Here is a 24878-nt window from a genome sequence, read left to right as displayed (position 1 = left end):
GCTCCTCACAGGGTCTCTGCCATGGCAGCATATTCACCCAGTGTTTTTCAAGCTGCACTGGCTCCCGGTGGAGTACAGGGTCAGATTTAAGGTGCTGCTTTTGACCTTTAGAGCCCTTCATGGCCTAGGACCCTCATACCTACGGGACCACCTCTCCTGGTATGCCCCACGGAGAGCCTCAAGGTCCATAAATAGCAACACCGTAGTGGTCCCAGGCCCTAAGGAAGTTAGATTGGCTTCAACCAGAGCCAGGGCCTTTTCAACTCTGGCTCCGGCCTGGTGGAACGCTCTGCCTCATGAGACCAGGGCCCTGCAGGATCTGATTTCTTTCCGCAGGGCCTGTAAGACAGAGTTGTTCCACCTGGCCTTTGGCTTGGAGCCAATTTAATTCCCTCCCTCTCTTTCTTTTTTCCTTTCCTTCTCCTCCTGCGATGAGGCTACATTTTAATATTTTAATGTTTCAATATTTTAATGTTGTATTTTAATTTTGTTTTTAAGTTGTAATCATTCATCTTGTTTTTATTATTGCTTGTAAGCCGCTCTGAGCCCGTCCTTGGCTGGGGAGGGCGGGGTATAAATAAAAAAATATTATTATTATTATTATTATTATTATTATTATTATTATTCTGATCGGCAAGTCCTAGGCTCTGTGGTTTAACCCACAGTGCCACCCGCCATCCCTTGTTATATCTTACTTACTTTTAAATTGATTAAATGTATCAAATAAACAAAGTACCTTATTGCCATGAGTCCCAAGGTGCCAACAGTCTCAGGGATGGCATGGCAGGCTGAGACAGATGTGGGGGAACAGGATGATGACATTGGGAAGTTAGACTGGGAAACAGGGGCTGGAGGAAACAGATACACCCCTTTCTCATGATGTGGCTGCTCCAGATGGGGAAGCAGGACTCCCACTTCCCCTCTTCCTTCCTGGGGAGAGGGGGGAAGCCAGAGGGGAATCCAGAGCGGGTGTCAGTTTAATATTTTATTTCATAAATGTTGTAAAAGGGGAACAAGATTTTTCAAAGTGTTCTTTGTTCTGTCTCCCTTCCCTCAATCCTATCATTTATGTTAATTTAGACTTCATTGTAATATACAATGTTTTATTGTAGGAATAGTGGGTATATGTCATTTTGCAGCTAGTAACATTCTTGCAGCTATTAATAAATTCCCTACTAAAATGCATTGTTCTAATATTTCATACTACCCAGAAGTATTACTATAGATTTCAAAGGCAATGAATAACCAATCGCAGTTTCAATATTTTTAATAAGCTTTGCACAGTATTACTTTACCTTTTCACAGCTCCACGGTGTATGGAAGAAATCGTTTCCAACATCAGTTGCAAATTATGCCTTATTTAAACTTTGCATAGCTACTAAGGAATATATAAGTCATCATCATCTAGTTAACCCTCTGTTTAAAAGAATGGCATTAATTCCTCTTCTATCTATGCAAGCCGGGACTCACAGAGCAGGGTTGGTTTCTCTAGTAAAGTCTTTTCTCAGGTTCAGCACTTAGTGACGAATGCTCAGCCACAATAAGGTCTTCTTTCTGAAAAGACACTTTCATTTGTATCAGGACCACTATGCTGGCTTTAGAGTTCCAGCTCCCTGCTTGCTGAAGCCTCTCTGCTTCCTTAAGCACAACTCTTCTGAAACCTTCTTTCACTCTATATCATTGAGGATGAATGCTCGATAAAGAGGTTGTTTGGAAGCAATGCCAATAGGGATGCAGGATAAATTACGTTCACATTTAAAGGCAATTCTACCTAATTTGCAGTTTCCAAAATAATACACAAACCAAAACACAACCATTCTTTGAAATTCACACTTCTTTGAATTTTGCAATGCAACTCTCCAGGGTACAAAAATGCGTATACTAGGGTAAAACATCATACAAATATGCATTATATTAGGGAAGATTGCTTTGCAAATACAGTGGTGCCCCGCAAGACAAATGCCTCACAAGACGGAAAACTCGCTAGACGAAAGAGTTTTCCGTTTTGGAGGTGCTTCGCAAAACGAATTTCGGCTTGCTTCGCAAGACGAAAATGTCTTGCGAGTTCCTGCGGGGTTTTTTTCCTTTCCCCCCCTTTTTCTAAGCCGCTAAGCCGCTTATCCGATAAGCCGCTAAAAGCCGCTAAACTGCTAATAGCGCTAATCCGATAAGCCGTCAATGGGCTTGCTTCGCAAGACAAAAAAACCGCTAGACGAAGAGACTCGCGGAACAATTCTTTTCGTCTTGCGAGGCACCACTGTATGTAGATAATAGACAATATTGCAGACAAGCATGTATTTATTATGAGAAATACAATAAAATGCTGGTGGTTTATTATTTAAAAAAACAAGTAGAAAACTGATATGAAATGTGGAGATCTGAACTTAAGATGGGAAAATAGAGAAACTGAAAGTGACAGATTCATTGATCCTTAATCAATGAATTGAATATGGAAACTGCAGACTGAATTGGTCTCTGCTAGCTGTTTAAGGTATCAGGCTGCACCTAGGATACTGGGATAAATAATCAATGACTGATCCCAATTTTTATTTTATTCTTGACAACATTAATGCCCAACTGTTACAAATCTGTCCTTTTTTTCGTTTGTGTGCTTGTTAAATTGGATACTGCCTTTGTTTCTTTTCAAGCCATTTACAGGGTGGGTATTATGCATAGATAAATAAATAGTGGTTCTTAGTACCAAGGTCTCCATGAGCCTGCTATAGTATTATTTTTGGATTGGTATTCTTAACAGCTTCCATTTTGATCTATTTAAAGCAACATATCATGACAGTTTTTGGCCTCAAGAGTTTCATTTTTATTGCAATTTTGAAGCCGGTGGAACGCTGGCACTGACTCAGCAATTTTATGCCATGATTTTACTTGCAGCATTGCCTTACAGTTTTCAGACTGTCATCAGTTTGGACACTGATGTGAGCCTTTATCTGTATTAGAAATTAAGTTGACCAGTCAGGAACACAGAGCCAACTTCTTCATAAAAATGATATAAATCTCAGATCCTCAGAAGAAGCTCACAGGGTTGTATAAAGTTACTGAAAGCAAAAGAATGATAACAGCCCATGTTTGTCAGTTATCTGCTAGATTTCGCAGCCAGATTAACCTTAAATGACCATTCATTTAAAATTTGCTTAATCATTATTAAAGTTATTTACCTAGTGCAGGCATAGGCAAACTCAGCCCTCCAGATGTTTTAATAATAATAATAATAATAATAATAATAATAATAATAATAATAATAATTTATTTATACCCCGCCCTCCCCAGCCAAGGATGGGCTCAGGGCGGCTAACAAGCAATAATAAAAACAAGTTGAATGAATACAACTTAAAAACAAGATTAAAATACAACATTAAAATATTGAAACATTAAAATATTAAAATGCAGCCTCATCACAGGAGGAGAAAGGAAAAAGGAAAAAGAAAGAGGGGGAGGGGAGGGAATAAAATTGGCTCCAAGCCAAAGGCCAGGCAGAACAACTCTGTCTTACAGGCCCTGCGGAAAGAAATCAGATCCTGTAGAGCCCTGGTCTCATGAGACAGAGTGTTCCACCAGGCCGGAGCCAGTGTTGAAAAGGCCCTGGCTCTGGTTGAAGCTAATCTAACTTCCTTAGGGCCCGGTACCACTAGGGTGTTGCTATTTATGGACCTTGAGGCTCTCTGTGGGGCATACCAGGAGAGGTGGTCCCATAGATATGAGGGTCCTAGGCCGTGGTCTAACCACTGGTCCTGTTAGCTAGGGATGATGGGAATTGTAGTCCCAAAACATCTGGAGGGCCGAGTTTGCCTATGCCTGGCCTAGTGGGACCTCAAATACTGTGACATTACAAAATAACTGAAGGGAATTCATACAAGTGAAGGTGTCCAATTCCTTTTTCTCCACCCTAGCAGCCAAATGCACCCCTCCATGGATGACATACAGGGATCTACTCAGGGAGGGGAAGACTGCCCAAAATTAAGTGGCGCAGCCCCTGCACCCCAGCTCACATCATTCAAGAGCAGGCATGGCATCAGCATCCACCATGATACGGCAAATTGCCGGGGGTTTACTTGAAGAGCAGTGGAGTTGTTGATGTCACACACTTTGAAAGAATTGCCTTGTCATGCTGAAGAGAAGCACTGGCTGAGGCACCTGTAATCACCATCAGCATTGCTACACTACCTGTAGGCCCCTTGCTGGGGATCAGAGGCATTCCCATTTATTGAAAGATGGTGTCAGCTGCTTTAGTTCTTTTATTCAATACTTCTCTGCTGAGTGCTGGGAGTGACTATCTCCACGTGGTCTGGTAAGTGGGTTTTTTTGGGAGGGGGGCAGTTGAAGGTGGACACAAGGGGGCAAGCTACAAGAGGGGCAAGCAAAGTGGCTGCAGACACAGCCATAATCTAAATTTCCCTGACCCCCTACCAGGATGGTATTTTTTTGAAGCTGCACCAAGCCAATTTCCCCAGGGCCTCCTCAAACCTGGTGCCTTCTCTTTTCAGGATGGCTCCAAATTCTTCAAATAGTATTTTCAGGGAGGAAAGATGACTACAGAGGGGAAGAGCAGAAGCTTATTAAATTAACTTAGGATCCAAACCAAAGCCCTGATTGTGGGTGGGAAAAGACATTTTTTTCATTTTTTTCATCCTAATCCTCCAGCTGACAAGACAAAACATTCTTACCTTTTATGTAGATAAGTTAGACTTTCCAGAAGGGTGGCAAAGTTAGCCTGTTGTTGCAGCAACAATAACAAAGAATCTTACGGCACCTTAAAGACCTTACTATGGCATGAGCTTTCATAGACAAGAGTCTATGATATATGTTAAGGACAGGCATGGTTAAAATTCTCTCGTGTTCATGTATCTACCATGAACTTTAAATTAAATCTGTTGGTGTTCATTGGAGCCATTATGTCTTACAGCCCAGTGGAAAAAAGTTTGAAGAAAACCTAACTCAGGAATATATTTCATGTGTCACTCTGTGTGTGTGTGTGTGTGTGTGTGTGTGTGTGTGTGTGTGTGTGTTGGTGCTGGTGCTGGGGAATCTGATAAAAACAAACTAGCTATAAGGAAGCAATCTGTGTTTTTTATCGCTGTTTTTGATGTAAGTTATAATACAAGTTGACTATGAAACTCAAGGATTGCAGTGACTGCAAACAGCAAAGAGCATTTAACTGTAAATCAGCCTAACCAGTAGAGAAGACATAAATTAAAAGATTATGGGGCTTAAGAGTAACTATTGGAGGAAAATTGATAGGGGGATAAGGGAAAACAGCATTTGGGGAGCAGCCATCACAGGAGTAAGATGAGATATGATCTTCTCGAGTAAAACAGAAAGGAAGGAAAGAATTAAAGTTGTATGTAAGGAGCAAGGGAACTGGAGGGGAAAAGAGGGCTTCCTAACATTCTTGGCTGGAACAATGGAAAATGGATAGTAAAGAATATATTTTGCTTAAGTGCAGAACATGATCTTCTGCCAACTTTGGTTCACTCTCAGGGATGGAGTTGCAGTTTATGTGGAGAGATATATACCAAGCGGCACATTTTTTCAAACTGCAGCATGGCAGAAATCCAGGATTTGGCATCACAGGAAGTATGTGGAGGGTGGCATTGTCATACACATAGTTAGATTATCACTGTAGTTCCTATTATATTGTCACTGAAAGGTAGTACTGGAAAACCCTCAAATTCAGCCTATAAGATAACACAGAATAAAAGCTCGGTCTCACACAAACCATTTAGCTCGCAATTTCTATTCTTCATTTACTCACTTCTTACAGGGAATCCAGACTATTATTTATTTCATTTATGAATCACTTCCCATGAGGCATCTCAAGCAATTTACAATATAGTGACATATAAACAGTTGCAAATATAAAAAACAGTTAAAAACATTTGTATATAAAACAGTTTTAAATATGGGAACAGCTTAAAGCTAGAGCACATATGTAAAATCAATTCAAATCCAGGACAGATACCAACTGGGACAGAGATTTTAGAAAGCTTGTTGCCAACTCACTGCATCCTAATGTTTGGTTTTTAAGTTGTCCTACTATCTATTTTCCAACCTGGTTGCAGTGAAACTTTTCACTTAAAAATGCATTGTGGGCCAGCAAAATGTTTTTGAGGCTTTTCAGGTCTATTGTACCTTTAATTAGAAACTTTGTTTGCTTTCTGTTCAGACTGACTGGGATAATAGTGATGAACTGCTCCTTAATTAGTCATCTTATTTTCCCTACCAATTGTGAAAAGGGTTTAATTAGTGGCTTCACTCCAAATCACATTCCCAATGCAACTGTGTGCAAGTTACATGTAGTTTTTGGGTAAAGCGTCCAATGGTTGGTTTTGGGAACTTCATGTGGCCTACTTTGCTTGCACAGGAGCGTAAGAAGCTGCCTTAGAGTAGATCAGACCAATTGGCTGTCTAGTTTAATATTATCTACTCTGACTGGCAGTAGATTTCCTGCATCTGGGTCTTTCCCTTGTTACAAGATCCTTTTAATTTAACTGGAGATGACAGCGATAGAACCTGGGTCTCCATTCAGCCTCTCCTCAACCTCCTGTGAGGCTGCTAAATGTACCTGTAGTGTAACTTGTTTTACTCAGAGTAGACTCATTGAAATTAGCGTACCTAACTTAGTCATAGTCATTTTAGTTGATCTACTCTGAATAAGACTTGGTTGAATACTACCCAATGCCTAGTTTTGTGCATGCGGTAAACAAAGGAAGCTGCAAAGTGAACTGGATTTTCTGAAAGGAAAAGTCAGAAGGTTTGTGGAGGGGTACTTCATGGATTGGGGGGGGGGGTTGGGAAACATCTGGCTACCCAAATATAATTCCCCAAAGAACATCTGTTCAAAGGAATGGAATGTGAGAATACTATATATATCATGTATATCTAGCCACAAAGCTTTAGTACATTAGGTTGATACAGAGCTCATAGTTATGTAATCCCTATTTGATGTGGTTAAGTCTATCCCTTCATCTGTACAAATAGCTCTGTCTCTCAGATAAACTGAAGTCAAATGATCCCAAAAGAAAAGTCCTAGTATGTGATATTTTGTAGTATTGTCATGCTGTTTCTTTGATCACTTCTTTGATCACAGCTCAGCTGCCTTCTCTTCATTATCGTCTGATTGGGTGGTGCATATCAGTATTACTAGCCCGATCAAAGTTTCTTAACTCATAAAGGTACCTAAATCTAATAATAATAATAATAATAATAATAATAATAATAATAATAATAATCATCGCTGTCAGTTGTTCGACACAGTTCAACCTTTTGGGGAATTGTGAACACCAAAGAATTAAGAGCACTGCTGCTACTGTTGATATAATAACTGTGTTTCCTGAACATAAAGGTAAAGGTGAAGGTACCCCTGCCCGTACGGGCCAGTCTTGCCAGACTCTAGGGTTGTGCGCTCATCTCACTATAGGCCGGGAGCCAGCGCTGTCCGCAGACACTTCTGGGTCACATGGCCAGTGTGACAAGCTGCACCTGGCGAGCCAGCGCAGCACACGGAACGCCGTTTACCTTCCCGCTGGTAAGCGGTCCCTATTTATCTACTTGTACCCGGGGGTGCTTTCGAACTGCTAGGTTGGCAGGTGCTGGGACCGAACGACGGGAGCGCACCCCGCCGCGGGGATTCGAACCGCCGACCATGCGATCGGCAAGTCCTAGGCGCTGAGGTTTTACCCACAGCGCCACCCGCGTCCTGAACATGCAGAAGGTTAAATGGGGTGGAACTCATACACATACCATCTCTGCTGTCAATGTGCCTAGGCTGCTCTTCACACCTTCATGCAATTGGTGTGAAGATCTAAAGAGGGTTTTAAATGTGTTCCATTGAACATATTTAGAACCCTTCCTGCAAGCTGGAACCCTGGGTTCTCAGGGTTTGAATCGTGGGAGGTGTTTCTACAAACTTTCAGTTGAATGTGCTTGAAAATTATTTTCAGACCTTCATACTAATTATACAAAGATCTGAAGAGATGTCTGAGGGCCACAGGTCATTAGAGGTGGTACTTGATGCACCTAGGACCTAAACCAATGGATTCAAGATACAAGAAAAGAGATTCTAACTAAACATCAGGAAGAACTTTTTGACAGTAAGAGCTGTTCAGCAGTGGAACAGACTCCCACAAGAAGTGGTAAGCTCTTCTTCCATGAAGGTTTTTCAGCAGAGGTTGGATACTTAGATACATGACAGCCTGCTATGTAATAATAATAATAATAATTAATAATAATAATTTGTACGCCACCCATCTGACTGGGTTGCTGCAGTAAAACAAAGTAAAAAGAAGAGGAGGATCAGCTACCAGTTGCATTTTAATTTCTTTCAGCTTTTAATTTCTGCTTGTTTTCCTTGATGGTTTTTCACTCTTTCAGCATTAAGATTACATTACTTCTCTGGCAGTTTTACTGCTGGCTTCTGTGTTTTAATTGCCGAAGCAATTTTTCCTGCAGATTTTTTTTTTTGGCTGTATCTAGTCAATTTTACTTTTATTCTTCATTGCAGCAAACAAAATATGTAAGCACTCTAATCACCTAATTGGGGGAAAACCCAAAGATATGGTAAGTTATATAAAATTAATGATATAACAAGGCTGACATTTATAGAAGCATTTAAATTATCTCCAATAGCTTTTATTATTAGAAAGTGAGTGTTTTGCCCAACATTCTAATTATATTATTGCCTGAATTGGTTCAAAAATAAGTAGACTCAAGGTGGAAGAATCTACTAGCTGCAGAACCATAAGTCAGTCTTGCATATAGCTTTTTATAAAATAAAGTGACTATGTCTTGGGTAAGGTTTAGTTCAATCAAGGCATATCACCAACATTTTAGAGCCCATTTCCCTTCTCTTTATTCATGGTGACATTTCAAATATTCAGCTACTCTCCTGTAATTTTTAATGGAAATTCAGAGGTTTTGGAAAACCCTTTTTCTTAAGAAGGTAACTTTATAGTGTCTTGTGTTTTGCTTCTAGGGTGCTTCCAGGCTGTAGCTGTTTTCAGGTGGGATTCAGCCACATAATGGCAAATTCAGATTATGCAATTAAAACTCATATAACCTCCCCACGGACGTATTGCAATGCATGTTCAATAAACAACCAGCGTCATCTAACCTCCAAGCAAACAAATCAGTGAATATGTCATCTGGAAGCAACCCTAGAATCATAACGTTAAGAAATTCCCTGTAGAACCTGTGAGGTGGTGGGAGGGTAAAATTCCCAGATGCTTAGGTAAGGAGAATGTTTTGGCAGGGGACAGGAGCAAAACAGAGTTTCTCCTCATGAGCCAGAGCCATAGCCTTGCTAATCTGATGCAGAAAACAACTACAAAGAGTCATGTAGCACCTTAAAGACGAAAAAGTTTATTATAGCATAAGCTGTCATAGGCTGTGGGGTAGCTGTGAACTGTTACTCTGAGTTGCAGGTCTATATGACCACTGTTTACAGTTCCCTCTCCCACAAACCCAGTAGTGGCTGCTGCAGTTACACAAGTAGGGCTGAACCACTGCACCAGGCAAAGTATTTAAATTATGTTTTTATGACCCTCAGATTACATTGTACTATTCGTAAGAGGAGATAAGATCTTTTTTTTCCTTTGGGTACATAATTCCACTATTTTGGAGAGTAAGAGTTTATTTTATTACACCAAGAGAGGAGAAAATCAGTTTATGAAAACCTGAACAGCACCAGACATGCAATGTATGTTTTAAAATGTTTCTGAGAAAGCAATGCTCGCACCCTGTGTGCATGCTAAGATAATGCCTTGTGCTCTCTCTTTTTGCATCAAATCTTGGGGAAATCTTTTTATGGGAGTGACGCTATAAAGCTAGCATATTTAAAATTACATTAAAATGGGTCAATCATGTGTCAAGCAAGTGTCACTGATTAACGTTGATAACCTCAGATACTATGGGGAAGTGCTTTCTCCAATGGTGAGAGAATGTGTAAACATATTACGTTGAAACCCTTTCGCATGTTCGAATATTTTTGAAAGGCTCTGTGGAGAAAATGTTTGACAGTTAGATAAGCTATGTGAGCACTTTGCAATCTAGAAGTTTCCAAATCTATTTTACTGATTTATCATCGGGGAGGAGATTTATTCACATTTTTCCACTGATAAAATGTTTTTGTTTCAAAGGATGTAGAGTTTATGGGGGTTTTTTTAAAAAAAGAAAAAGTCACTAGCATAGAAATTGAAAACTCTGGAAGCTGCTGCTGCTGCTGTGCCCTGGGACACTAGCCTTGTGGGAGAGAGTTTTACAGCTGCCTCAGTATGCAGCAGAGCTCCTAGTCTCTACTTTGGGGAAATGCTCAACAACTTTAGAATAAAAGTTCCTTGCTGCTGTAATGTTTCAGAAATATCTGGCTGGAATCCCGCTGAGATTTTCATGGTTGTTGTTTTTTTCTTTCTTTCTTTGACAAATGAGTTTGGGAAAGTTTGTAGCAAATGGCTCATTCACATAACTTTGGCTATAGCTGAACTCTGAAACAGGCATCCTTGTTGTTTGTCCACCCTTGTTTTGGAGTAAATGACCCTTGGGTTTCCTTCCAACTCTACAATTCTACGATTCTATGTAATATTTCTGAATTCAATATTAAGCTGCTGGTTTTAAGTAAGCTATTGTTGTTTGTTTATTTGGAATCAAATGTTTTAAATCTGCCAATATTTTTATTTACGAGTTGCCATATACCACACAGCTCTCAAGGTGGCAGAGAAGTAAAATGTTGTTGTTTTTTTAATTACATATGATAAACATAATAAAAAGTGGTCATACATGCTAAGGGTGTAACCCTAATGCTACCCCCCCCCCCTTTGCAGGACTTTGCTACATCTGTATTCTTGCTGCTTATGGCAGTTGTGATGGAAGGTGGAGTTCAGTGCAAAAAAAAAATAATGTAAAGGAAATATGTATTAGCGGCAGCTAGGAACCTAGTTACTATCACTGATGCTCACTCCAGTGACTCTCGGTTTAAACAACTGTTATTCACTTTAATTTGGGCTACCTTGAACACTGCTTGGAAACTTCAACTCATGTAGAATGCAGCCACCCATCTAGTGGCAGGTGTGAGTGGACCAGAATGCATGACAGCTATCTGGAAACATTCTGTTACCAGTATATTCTGAAGTCCAGGGTGGCAATTTTGACCTTCTCAAGTAGTCTGGGCCTCTCAAGCAACACCTCCCTTATGATCTTACCAGCATTTTGAGCAGAAGTGACTCGCCGGATTTTGCGAAGTTGCCACTCTAGCTTCCCAACAGTTGGGGCACTGTTGCTTACCAGAAGGTGCAAGGAGTGGACAGCACAGTGGAAACAAACCAGGTGGAGCACCAGGAGTATTTGCATCACACTAGCTTTTTGGCCATGGGACGCAGGTGGCGCTGTGGGTTAAAGCCTCAGCGCCTAGGGCTTGCCGATCGAAAGGTCGGCGGTTCGAATCCCTGCGGCGGGGTGCGCTCCCGCTGCTCGGTCCCAGCGCCTGCCAACCTAGCAGCTCGAAAGCACCTCCAGGTGCAAGTAGATAAATAGGGACCGCTTACCAGCGGGAAGGTAAACGGCGTTTCCGTGTGCGGCTCTGGCTCTGGCCAGAGCAGCGATGTCACGCTGGCCACGTGACCTGGAAGTGTCTCCGGACAGCGCTGGCCCCTGGCCTCTTAAGTGAGATGGGCGCACAACCCCAGAGTCTGTCAAGACTGGCCCGTACGGGCAGGGGTACCTTTACCTTTACCTAGCTTTTTGGCCACCTTCCCCTTCTCTGCCACCGTCCACTGCTTTCATCCTTGCATTTTTTTTGGCGTTCTGATGAATTCACCTAGATCAGGTGTGGAACCTACCCCTGTGGGGCTGTTCCAGACTCCAAGTATGCTCAGTCTTTCCAGATCAGATAACTGTTAGAGACTCGTTGAAACTCTGCCCTCTTGCATTTAAGCAAATGTCCAGTAAGGGAGGCTAGCCTTTGTGATTTAACAGGGAAGTGAGGAATGCCGTTGATCTCTGAAGTGACTTGCATGACCGGAAGCATCTGCTCCTACATTGAGTGTGAGAGAGACAGACCAAAACATATACTTCTACATGGAGTTCTAGGTCATGTACTCTGCTGTGGAGCAATCACGGTATACCCAGAGAACCCCTGCTGATCTAAGTATAGAACTTCTGTATCAACTATGACCTGGCATGATCTACAGCTTTGCGGATGGCAGATATGCAGGGGGCCTTTGGGAGATGAAAATGGTTTCCAAGAAGCTAGAAAGTTTGAAAACCATGGGCTTGTGATGATGAGGCAGTACCATGGAGTTTTTTAGGACATGCATCTACCTCTTCGGCATTGAATTAAAGTTGACTGTGACATTCAGGGCAGTTGAACCCAGGGTAAAGGTAAAGAGACCCCTGACTATTAGGTCCAGTCGTGACCGACTCTGGGGTTGCGGCGCTCATCTCACTTTATTGGCCGAGGGAGCTGGCATACAGCTTCCGGGTCATGTGGCCAGCATGACTCTGGCAAACCAGAGCAGCGCACGGAAATGCCGTTTACCTTCCCACCAGAGTGGTATCTATTTATCTAGTTGCACTTTGACATGCTTTTGGACTGCTAGGTTGGCAGGAGCAGGGACTGAGCAACGGGAGCTCACCCCGTTGCGGGGATTCGAACCGCCGACCTTCTGATCGGCAATTCCTAGGCTCTGTGGTTTAACCCACAGTGCCACCCGCGTCCCCCAGGGTAGTTCCTATTAAAAACATTGGTAAAATAGGTAAAATACATGATGCATGGATGTATCAGAATCTGTTTTCCCAGACATCTGCACTGGCATTAAAGTTGTATGTAGCACTCGTGTGTGATCCTTGCACATCATGTGACCCCTGTGGGTATTAAACATCAATGTAACACAGGTATTCCCACTGTGCGTTATATTCTTATTGAAATCAGAACCTCAAAGATGTTCCTGGGGATAATCTATTAAGCTGCAGTCACATACCCATAAATATATTTTTCAAATAAAAGTGTTTACTTGGCTGCTTTCTTCTACAGTCTTCAGCAGTTTTAATTTTAAAATACAGAAGTTGTTGTTTCTGTTCCTTTAAAAGCAGCTAAAATTAACACTGCACAGCTATATAATCACATTCAAAGTGACACAATAGTTTTGCTCTTGATAAATGCTTTTAAACCACCGATGAGAGCATTTATCATACACATTTACAGTTGTCCATTTATCTAAAAGTCCGTATCTTTGCATTAAAGATAGCCAGAGTACATTCAAGGGGCACTGAAACAAGAACAGCTTATCTCTAGAGAGAAATTAGCCAAGATAACCTTGACATCAATATTTCCTTTTCCTTTTAAAAATTTATAGGAGGATGAATTACATGCAGGATTCAATAAACAAACAGAACTGCCTCTGTGTATTCAATGCAGTGAACATGACAGAGGCCACTAGCTTAAGCAATTTCATACGCTAGTGGATCTTACTTCTTGACATGACATTATAAAACATTTGGTGATCAAATTTAACACAATTTTTTTGTCTTTCCCCCCTTACTTCACTATTTCAATACAATTTCTATTTGAGATTATGCTCCAGTTAACTGATGTGACAAAAACGTCTGGATTTTGGCGTTTAAATGTTTCAGTTTATCTTTAGAGACAAATGGGGGCTGAAATTCAGGAATATTTTTAAAATAGGATACAACTTCTCCATACGCTCTTGAATAGGAAGCATGAGAAGCCCATATTCAAGGTAGGATTGTAGTATATGCTTCCTCTAAGAAATTAACTAGAATTTTGCAAGAAGACAATTTAGAGAAAACAGTGAAGCCTCTTTTAAGTCAGATTGCAGGATCCCCTTCTCAAGATCTGCATCAAAGCTTGTCAGCATGCTAAGTATGAATTGAATAATGTATTTTCTGCTAGAGCTGAATTTTCATTGGTGTGTGTGTACCAAAGGTACTGGGAAAGTGGTAAGAGACTGAGTAAGATTTTGGCTTTTCATAAAAAAAAAGAAGAATTCCATTCCACTGTTTAAAGGAGAACAGAACAGAACACAGTATGTATGTTAAAGATTTGGTTGCAAGCTCCGTTCAATGGGAACAGAGGGAAGATGGGGGTAAGTAGAGCAGTTGATGCACATAATAACCAGCCATTGTTTGCATTCACTAGGATGTGAATGTGCACATTTTCCTTCCACGAACAGTGACTTGTACACATTTCACAGCTATTATGCATAATTCCCAACAGACCCTCAGCAATTTTCAAGCAGTTCATTGCGGGGGGTAGTTTGGCAACCACTGGCCTAAACAATGGAAAATTGCCTTAAAATTGTGTTTGTTTGTTTGTTGAATTTATATACCATCTTATACCCGGAGACCTCAGGATTTTTCACAGAATAAAATCAAAATATAAAATCAGAAAAACAACAACCCAAGAACCTCCCCCCCCCCCAAAAAAAAAAAACACCACCCCATATTTTAAAAGGGCATGGGATATCCTTGGGTACATTGGATTCCACAATGTTGGTATAGGAAAGCACTGTCTGTTATGTACTGAAGTTCTCACCCTGGGCCAGCAGGGGGATACTGTAGATAGTTATGCAAATAAGGGATCGAAAGTGACGTTCAGTGATTGGATAGTTTTAGAAAATTGTTACAGTTACATTGTACTGGAGCTCTATATAAGCAGGCTGACTGAACCCTTCAGTTCAGTTCTGTCCTGGCCTGTAAATAAACAAGAGCTGTTTGAAGAATCGCTGTGTCGTCTGATATGTTCACCCACAACTTAACACTGTCCCTGTTGGGCCTAATTTGACCTGCAGGCCAAAGGTATCCCATGCCTGGTATAAACAATATTGTGTTAGATGGATCAGTTCAGTATAAGGCAGCTTCCTGTGTCCCACAGCATTGAACGGAGCTTGCAACCAAGTCTTGGTTGCAGTCTTAGATAATGATATGAGTTTGCTGCATTTTATTTTATTCTTCATGTGAGCCACCTTGAATTTTATAAGGGAAGATGGGGTATAAATATTTTAAATGAAAAAATGCTGCAATTCTTCATCAAAGACAGCAGTCATTTCATGTCTCCTTTGTGATATATTTTCTCGACAGAGATATATGCTTATTACATTTCTTGCTTGCTTCCCCTAAATCTGTTGTTTATATGGCAAATTGCAGTAGTAGTTGTTGGGGGGGGGGGTTAGATGAAAATGGCTAAGTCACCACCCTGACCAAAAAAAACAGTGGGCAGAATCTTGTAAGCATGCCGCCAGAGCATAATTTCTGTTCTCATCCTGAAGCAAAGTTCTTAACCCGAGGTACTGTTTCGGGGTTAGCGGAGTCTGTAACCTGAAGCGTATGTAAGCTGAAGCGTATGTAACCCGAGGTACCAGTGTACTGTAGAGTGATTAATACAGAAGGTACAAAGAAGGCTATTCTAAGTTTTCTTATTTTTCTAGAGAAAGGCTGGAGACCAAGTACAAAAAGTAATGAGTGAAGTTGTAATGTGTAATAGCCTTTTGGAGCTGTAAAGTAAGCTTTGTGTCAAGCTTGTAAACATTACTTTGTAAGGAAGTGACAAAGGAAGAATATATTTATTATTATGTATATTATATGAATGCTGTAAATAAAATTGATAATGCTGCAGTTTTATTGCATGTGCAGCAGTTATGAGAGCCACCAACTCCAAGATTTCCTTCAGGTCTTGCTTTGGATAAGAGCAAGATTTAGTCCAAATTGCTTCAGAGGCTGTCTGTTTCCGTTTGGGAACTGAATAGGAATCCTGATTAGGAAAAACAAATCTTCATACTTCACTCATTCACTACTATGGGAAATCAAAACATGTTTATAACCCCCCCCCCCAATTCAGCAGAATTGGATGAGATTTTCAGGCATATTTGCCCCTCCTGAGTGGAGAAAACCTGCCAAATTATGGATCAAATTTAGTCTGGGTTGGTTAAAGAAAGCAAAAGCAATCCATAACAATTAAGCCACTTGATAACTGTGTGTTTATGGCTAAAGATCCTGATGTGGATTCCCCCCCCCCCCCCCGTGGTGCTCCTAGGAAAGTAGCTGTAAAATTTCAGAAAGGCAGATCCCGGTACCAAGGAGATATGATGAATGAAAAAAACAGATTCAGACTTGTGAAACAAATTGCAAAGCTAATTTGACAGGAGTGTACGTGTGGGCATGTGGCAGAAAGGTTGAAAGGATATGAATGTCAAGCATTTCCCAAGCAACCATCACTAGCAGAACTAGCAACAAAGCAATACAGTGGTACCTCAGGTTACATACGCTTCAGGTTACATATGCTTCAGGTTACAGACTCCGCTAACCCACAAATAGTGCTTCAGGATGAGAACAGAAATCGTGCTCTGGTGGTGTGGCAGCAGCGGGAGGCCCCATTAGCTAAAGTGGTGCTTCAGGTTAAGAACAGTTTCAGGTTAAGAACAGACCTCCAGAACGAATTAAGTACTTAACCCGAGGTACCACTTTACATAACTACAGTATTCTTTCCTCAAAGCACTAGGATTGGAAAGCCCTGGTAAAATGTTTGCCTATGGTTAGAAGGAGGATCTATCAAAAGATCGGTCTCTCTCTCCTACCCTATATGGTACAGTGGTACCTCTGGTTACGTACTTAATTCGTTCCTGAGGTCTGTTCTTAACCTGAAACTGTTCTTAACCTGAAGCACCACTTTAGCTAATGGGGCCTTCCGCTGCTGCCGCGCCACCGGAGCACGATTTCTGTTCTCATCCTGAAGCAAAGTTCTTAACCTGAAGTACTATTTCTGGGTTAGCGGAGTGTGTAACCTGAAGCGTATGTAACCTGAACCGTATATAACCCAAGGTACCACTATATTTCCTTTATGTGGCAAGCTTGGGAAGAAGTGTTTTAAGTTTTGCAGACATTCTGCTTCCAGCATTTTTTAAAGAGAAGAGAGTTAGATGTCCCCACTTCAGGACACTTAGGAGAGACCTTGCTTCAACTCGGAGGAGCCCCCCATCCTGCTTAGCATTATCTTGCAATCAACAGCCACTTCCAGTGTGACTTAAGATCCTACTGCTTTTTAGTTTGCCTCTCAGCGACATTTAACATGGAATAGCATTATAAACGAAGAGATACAGTATTGTATTCCATACAGCATGCCTCATTGGCAGCAGGTACATTTTTGTAAAATAAGCAGAACCACAATGCTTCACATTCAGTCTGGATTCCACCCATTTTTGCATAATGGACACATTCCAGAGAAAATTAAGTATATTTTAATCCTCCCATTGAGACGGGTGTTGTTTGTTTATTGTTTAGAAAGATTTACGGACTACTTAATCAGAAGACTTTTGTGAGCATAATAAAACACAGCTAAAATCCACCAGACTTTAAAAAAAAACAAGTATACATAAGGTAAAATCAGCAAAACATTTAAAAACAAAAAGTGAATTTGTGGGCTGGGTGGCTCACTAAACTAAATAAATAAAAGAGTAAGTTCAAGTTTCTACCACAAGGGACCCCAAACATGGACAGCCTTGTGTATAGCTAAGGTTCAGTACTGCAGGTAAAGGTAAAGGTACCCCTGCCCGTACGGGCCAGTCTTGACAGACTCTGGGGTTGTGCGCCCATCTCACTTAAGAGGCCAGGGGCCAGCGCTGTCCGGAGACACTTCTGGGTCACGTGGCCAGCGTGACATCGCTGCTCTGGCCAGAGCCAGAGCCAGAGCCGCACACGGAAACGCCGTTTACCTTCCCGCTGGTAAGCGGTCCCTATTTATCTACTTGCACCCGGAGGTGCTTTCGAACTGCTAGGTTGGCAGGCGCTGGGACCGAGCAGCGGGAGCGCACCCCGCCGCAGGGATTCGAACCGCCGACCTTTCGATCGGCAAGCCCTAGGCGCTGAGGCTTTAACGCCATTAATTCACCCAATGCTTTATGTCTTGGGTTTTTGATGTTCAGAATGGTCTTCGAAAACCCTTCCTTGTCTGGGCAGCTTGCTTTGGTAGTTGCATTTCTTTCCTTTTATAGAGTTCAAACCTGCTTATCTATTGTTTTCCTAGAACTTTAAAATGAGGAAGAATAGGACAAGGGCAAACATCTCCACCCTGTTTCTAAATCCAAACATTAATCTCCACTATAATTGTCAAACACAGTGTCAAAACATGAATATTAATGCTTCAGCTTGTAATATACTTATTTTTCCAGTATTCATTCCTAAAAAGCTATACTTACAAAACACTAGCTTACATGCCGGATACTTTCAAAACAGTTGTCTGTGTTGACCTGCTCTGTGCTGTACCATTGTACATACTTTTAATAGACTCTGTAACTCTACTTTCATATTGTAATTCGCTTTTTGTTTAGAATCTTTATCATTAAAAAAGAAAACACTGATACTGCTTCTCTTCATAAGCATACTGCATTATAAAAGAAATGCATTTGGCAGGGATAATTGCAATATCTATTTTTAAAAAATATATTAATATTATTTAATATGTTAATCCAGTATTTATTATATCTCAGCATAAATCACTGGAATACATAATAGGTAACAAAACACCAAAAATATATTTGGGACATAATGTAACAGTATGGTGGGTGATATCCAATGGTGCCTGACTTTTTCTCCCTCCTATAGCTTTCCATGTGCTCCCCAAATCTGATCTGGAGGGACCCTTCTGAAGCAGATTTTGGGGGTGAATGGACTGTGCGCACACAGTGTGAGCTGTGCACACACTGCAGGGTGGGTGTGTGGGTGGGTGTGGGTGTGCTGACGTTGCACAGCTCTAGTCCCCTCAATGGCAGGGAAAAGGTGGTCCGCTTGACACATAGCTATCTAAAGGAGGGGTCATAAAAGCCCATTGCAGTGGTACCTCAGGTTACAGACGCTTCAGGTTACAGACTCCGCTAACCCAGAAATAGTACCTTGGGTTAAGAACTTTGCTTTAGGATGAGAACAGAAACCGTGCAGCAGCAGCGGGAGGCCCCATTAGCTAAAGTGGTACCTCAGATTAAGAAGAGTTTCAGGTTAAGAACGGACCTTCAGAATGAATTAAGTTCTTAACCCGAGGTTACCACTGTATGTCCAGGGTCTGGACAAAGCACTTACAGCATCAATATTCAATTCCATATTATGATGAATTAACTGAAATGCAGGAAAGTATGGTTTGACCCAAACCATATCCTCATAGAACTAAAGAGTTGGAAGAGTAGTCTAGGCTTGCCCCTGGCGTGCAGAGATCACAGCTAAACCAGTCCCTACAATGCAATAATCTAATACATTACATTATATTTCAGAAATGAAAGTTCATAAAATGAGGCCATAGTTCAGAATCTGTTTATAAAGGAATGTTGCAGGATCATTGGGCCCTAGAGAAGAGTTTGGGTTAGGAAGGGCTCTCCAACTTTCTTCATGTCCAATAAAAGCATCTTGTAGAATCCATCTCTGGGATATTAGAAGAAACACATCCCCTTTTGTTCTGCACAAGACTTAAAAATGATTGACTGGAAAATAGCTTTAACTATGGGCAGCAATAATTTGTAATTTCTGAGAACACCATTTTATCAACAGTGGAAAGTGCTTTTTTCCCACCCTGTTTCCTGTGTCCTTTTCAGATTTTCTCTTTCACAGTGCATGCTCTCAACAAGGTTCTGCTGAACAGGAAACAGCAGCCAAAGCTAACGTCAAACAGCGATTTTAGTGAAATAAAAAGAATTCATATTATTGTTAGCAGCACATGAGATGTCACCATGCTCCTTTCAGTAATATGACAAGAGCTTTCATGATTTACGGATGTTCATCCCTTTTTCTTCATATCCAGTCATTTATTTTAAAATTACACTAGCTTTTCCAACCAACTGTTATTGTGATTGCATTTGACTGTAATGGATTACTGAGAGGTTTGTTTTTGTTTTTTATGGTTCCAGTCCAAAATTATACCTGGCATGATAAAATGTGACATTATTACAAATTACTGCTTTAAACTGTCTACCAAAAGGAAATACCAAAATTAAGAAGGTTTGGTGGCTGCTGGCTCCACTAGTGAAATAAAACTGTTTCAGAAAAGGAGCTTGAAAGTGCTGGACATGTCTGCAAATTAACATGGGTGGGGGACAAATAGTAAATTATTATTATTATTATTATTATTATTATTATTATTATTATTATTAATGTTTTATTAAATTTTTATCCCATTCCTCTCACATGAGCCCCAGGTCAGCAAATGAAAGCCTTGAGCCCGGTCAGTGCAGTGTGGGTTCTTGATTCTTTTTATTCAATCTTATTAGCAGTCAACTTTTTTAAAAAAATAACAATAATCTGGATCTTGTTAACATAGGATTTGTGTTCAATTCATGAAAAAGAACTGGTTTTGTTTTCAGTATCCAGATATGCAAAGACTCTTGGCTCATGTATCCAAAGGCAGTTAAGTCACTAGCATCATGGAAATTTGGCCAGGATTTGGGTCTAGAGTCAGCTATTTAAAACACACCAGCACACACACGGTTTAGGTTGCCTTAATAGGCTATTGTCCTCCAATCTTTTGTTTGTTCTTTCGCTTTTTCTTTTTTACCCTTTAGTGAAAGTATCTAGTTATTCAAAGAAATATTTTAACTCCAGTTTTAAATCCAATCAAGGCCTTCATTGGTTCAAAGTATGTCATAACTTTAGCAGGCTGTCCAGAAAGTAGATGCCTAAAATAACAGCATGGATGATAATCCAAACAGCAGCTGCCCACCCCTAAATCAAGTAAATAAATAGAAATACTTAACTAACTGACCATTTGCATCACAGCTAACTCGGTTCTGCCCCTCCCATCATAATGCTTGCCTCACCCCCATCCTGACTATGAGGGCCTTTCATCTCCTTGAGGGCCCTTATTCCCTAAGGATCCACAAACCTTGAGAAATGGCTTCCTTGGAGGTTAAACAGTGTTCTGCAATGGCATCCTAGGAACTGCAAACCCCATTTATTCCTCTATTTGCCCTATGTAAAAATGCAGTGTGCCATTGCTGGAAGATGGTGGCATGCTTCACAGCAGAAGATAAGCTGGTGAATGACCCCTTGATGTTTTTATTGATGTTAGTTGGCCCTGTAATATTGTTACCTGAGTAGATAATAAAAACAGATGTTTGTTGTACAGTTTGGGTCCTTGTGCCTATATCTCTGTTGGTAGCTTTTTTATGCTATTTCCCATTTCACTTCTGATACTAACCTTTCATGGCTGAGAGCCAAAGAGGATTTAGACATACAAAGTAGGGTTTTATACTTTCCCCCTTTAACAGCAGACCCCGCTGTTCAAAACTGCAGTTGCCACATAGAAATATGTCTGGGAGTTGCCTCTGCTGTTTGAAAATATAAATCGAAAGCTCCCTTGGGTGTACCAAACTAGTAGTACAGTTTTTTGGATCAAGGACAATATTAATGAGCTGGAAAATGCAAAGCACATGAAACCATACAATAAAGGCTAACAAAGTGAAAGCAAAATACTCATAAATGTTGAATTGTAGCAGTAGCAAAGTACCTGATTTGCAAACAGTTTAATGTTCTCGGGAGTTCAGCCCTTCCTGTAAAGCTCAGTTAAAGGGAGAAGACACAGTTGCCACAATTGTGTTGTTGTTGTGTGTGTTATTATAAAAAAAATACATTTAATCTGTTCTTAAGATGTTTAGAAACACCCATCTTACTGACCCTTATTTACGTGAATGCTCCTTGCTTTCATGAGATCTCAGCTCCTAAGGTCATGTTGTTATATTCATAGAAAAGACTAGCTATGGGGCTGTAGGAACCACATCTTTTTGTGGGGCTCCAGGGCCAAAGTCCCTGGAGCCATGAAAGGGGGTGTGGCTCCTGTTGCACAATGTGTAGGCGTAGAATCCTAGGCACCGCTTACACTCAAGCGAGAACTCACCTGTGGCATGCACCCTGATTGAATTCCCAGCACACCCTATGGAAATAATTGCTTCCAGGGATGGGTTTTCCCGGTTTTGCTGGCTCAGGCCTGTTTCTGATGTAGGGCCCCACCAATTCCAGCCACATACCCTTGTTCTTTGGATCCCACCAAGTGTGAGGGTTATTAGAGAACCTAACACCATATTCCATGGCAGCTGTATCCGCAGCCATGATTTGCATTCTCGGAATGACCCTCAAATAATTGAAGAGGTACCAGCCCCTATCTGGGTATTTTGTGGCAACTATGCCTGCATAGATAGAGGAAAGGGCCCGTCAGGTTGAAAAGGGGCATTCAATCTGTGTCTTTTTGCCCCTTTTTGTATTGTCAGTTTTCCAAGTGTCCATTTTTCCTTTCTTGGACTCGGGGGGACAGCAGAGAGAACAGGTCTGGCAAATGGTCCTTACTGACACTCGAGAGCTGGGTGCTGGGGCTATCCCCAGCCAGAGTGCAAGCTTCTGCTCACATTTCCAGCTTGACATTCACCTGTGCACCAGCCTGCGAGATTGGCCAATGACAGTCTGGTGTGGAGGGCTGGGAACAGGTCCACTCCTGGGGGATTTAAAGCTGCACATGCTGGCGCCAGCACCCTGCTCTAATGGAGACGTAATTACAGTATTTTTCCATGTATAAGACGCCCCTGTGTATAAGACACCCACTATTTTGGGGGACTCAAAATTAAGAAAATGCACTATGCACTATCCGTGTATGAGACAACCCCTTATTTTAAACTTCAAAAATTTAGGAAAAAATATAGTCTTATACACGGAAAAATACAGTAATTCTGATAACTTGACTGTTTCATATATTTAAAGTTTATTTTCACTCCAATGGTCCTTGCTAATTTTTACATTCTTTTGTTTTTCAGTTTTCTTCTTGTCTTCGGTTGCTTGATTTTATCAGTGTTTTCTACTATCCCTGAACATACCTGGCTTGCCACTAGTTGCCTCTTCATTCTGGTAAGTGAACTTTATGAACCAAATAACAATAATAATTCAGAGATTGGAAAGTGCATTATATATATTTTTATACATATCCATAGTAAATTAGGGTGTATTTTATCAGTACTTTGGGAAATATAAAAATAATAGCAGCAAGAAAAGAAATTAAAAAATGATAGCAGCACACTATTATGCAAGTTTTCTCTGAAGTAAGGCCCATCCTGTTATGTGGAACTCTTACTTCCTAGGAGGGTGTTTGGTGAGTCATATTTCATTTGAGATTTATTCAGAGGTGGCAAACCTACAACCTGGTTGGCTGGTGTGCCTCCCCACAAGCAAATTTACCTTGTCCCCCCAAGACTCTACCAATTTTGGTGGCAGGAAAAAATAAAATAAAATAATAGACATAGTGTTCTGGTGGTCAGAGAGGTTTAAACCTCTCTGTTCAGCCCTGATGAGGATGCACATCACCCCTTCCGAATCACAGATCAATGGGAGAAGGCTATGTGTGTGGCTACATGCACATGAAGTGGTCAAACCCATCTCTGGTATGTGGGCCCTGGAAGGTTGACCGAGGGTGAGCGTGGTCCTTGCGCAAAAAAAGGATACCCAACCCTGATGTAAGATATAACGTGGTACCTTGGGTTAAGTACTTAATTCGTTCCGGTGGTCCATTCTTAACCTGAAACTGTTCTTAACCTGAAGCACCACTTTAGCTAATGGGGCCTCCTGCTGCTGCCGCGCCACCGGTGCACAATTTCTGTTCTCATCCTGAAGCAAAGTTCTTAACTTGAAGCACTGTTTCTGGGTTAGCGGAGTCTGTAACCTGAAGCGTATGTAACCCGAGGTACCACTGTATATGGTTTTTGAAACTCTGAAGTCTTTGTGCTAGGAGAGGAACTTGTCTATGAGGCCTTCTCTGCTCCTACCCTCCAGAAACAGACACATTATTATTGGGGTCTCTTTGGAGGTGACCATGTTCCAAGATTAGGATTCTGCCCGTTTAGAAGTTACGAAGAACGGCAGCATTCCCCAACTGTAGACTTTCCCATAACTACAACAAACTGCTGGGGAAAAGTAAATCTGTAGAAACTGTTGTCGATAGAAGCTTTAATCCTATTGAAACATGGTCACCATAGTCCTCTTCTCCATAGTGCCCAGAAGGTATATTAATGACAGATTATAAGCCTCTGATATCATCCTGCTAATAAAAAGTTAGCATCAGGTATATCTAGATGTATACTGGGGGTGGGCCGGGGTGGGAGGGGGAGGAATTCTAAATATCTCTAGAGAAATACAATTGTACCTCAGCTCCCATACTCCTTGGGAGTCGAACGTTCCAGCTCCCAAACAATTGGAAACCGGAAGTGAGTGTTCCGGTTTTCGAATGTTCTTTTGGAAACCAAACGTCCGACGGAGCTTCCACAGCTTCCAATGGGCTGCAGGAGCTTCCTGCAGCCAATTAGAAGCCACACTTTGGTTTTCGAACGTTTCAGAAGTCGAACGGACTTCTGGAACAGATTCTGTTCAACTTCCGAGGTACTATTAAATATACTATTTAGGCAGAAGTGGCTCACCAAGATAAGGTGGAGCTGCTATGCTAGCTTCTCAATAGGCAGATTGTTGTTGCATAGTGAGAGGGGCAAGGCAGCAGGGAGGTCAGCATGGTGCAAACACACCAGCCAGAGCTACGTTGGTGCTCCTTCCAGAGCATCTGCAGCATACCAACCTCCCTGCTTCCCCTTTCTCCTCCTGATAAGCAGCAATGACCCTCCTGCCAGTAAGCTAGCATAGCAGGTCTCTGCCAGCAAGCAAAATTCTTATTTACAGAGGTTTGTACAATTATGACAAAATGGCACAGTATTACAAGCAATATATTCTCTCTTTTTTGGGGGGGGGAGGCTTTCATGATATGCTTCCCTTTTCTTTCTACCACCATGGAAAGATGTTTATTCTAATGAAATTTAAAAGTATCCAGAAAACCCAATTGGACATGAGATAATTGACTC

General features: G+C 41.2%; 1 protein-coding gene across 3 annotated transcripts in view; it reads left to right on the top strand.

The window, feature by feature from the left end:
- Positions 1 to 24878, top strand: part of KCNQ5 (potassium voltage-gated channel subfamily Q member 5) — a 265424-nt gene that overhangs the window by 157619 nt on the left and 82927 nt on the right. For all 3 annotated transcript variants that reach the window (XM_079970427.1, XM_079970424.1, XM_079970425.1), the window contains exon 2: positions 22797 to 22887. In XM_079970427.1, the coding sequence (XP_079826553.1) occupies positions 22797 to 22887 (91 nt within the window). The remainder of the gene's footprint in view (positions 1 to 22796; positions 22888 to 24878) is intronic.

Source organism: Podarcis cretensis, assembly GCF_951804945.1.
Source record: "Podarcis cretensis genome assembly, chromosome: 3".
Taxonomy (NCBI): domain Eukaryota; kingdom Metazoa; phylum Chordata; class Lepidosauria; order Squamata; family Lacertidae; genus Podarcis; species Podarcis cretensis.
This window is presented reverse-complemented; position numbering and strand designations above follow the sequence as displayed.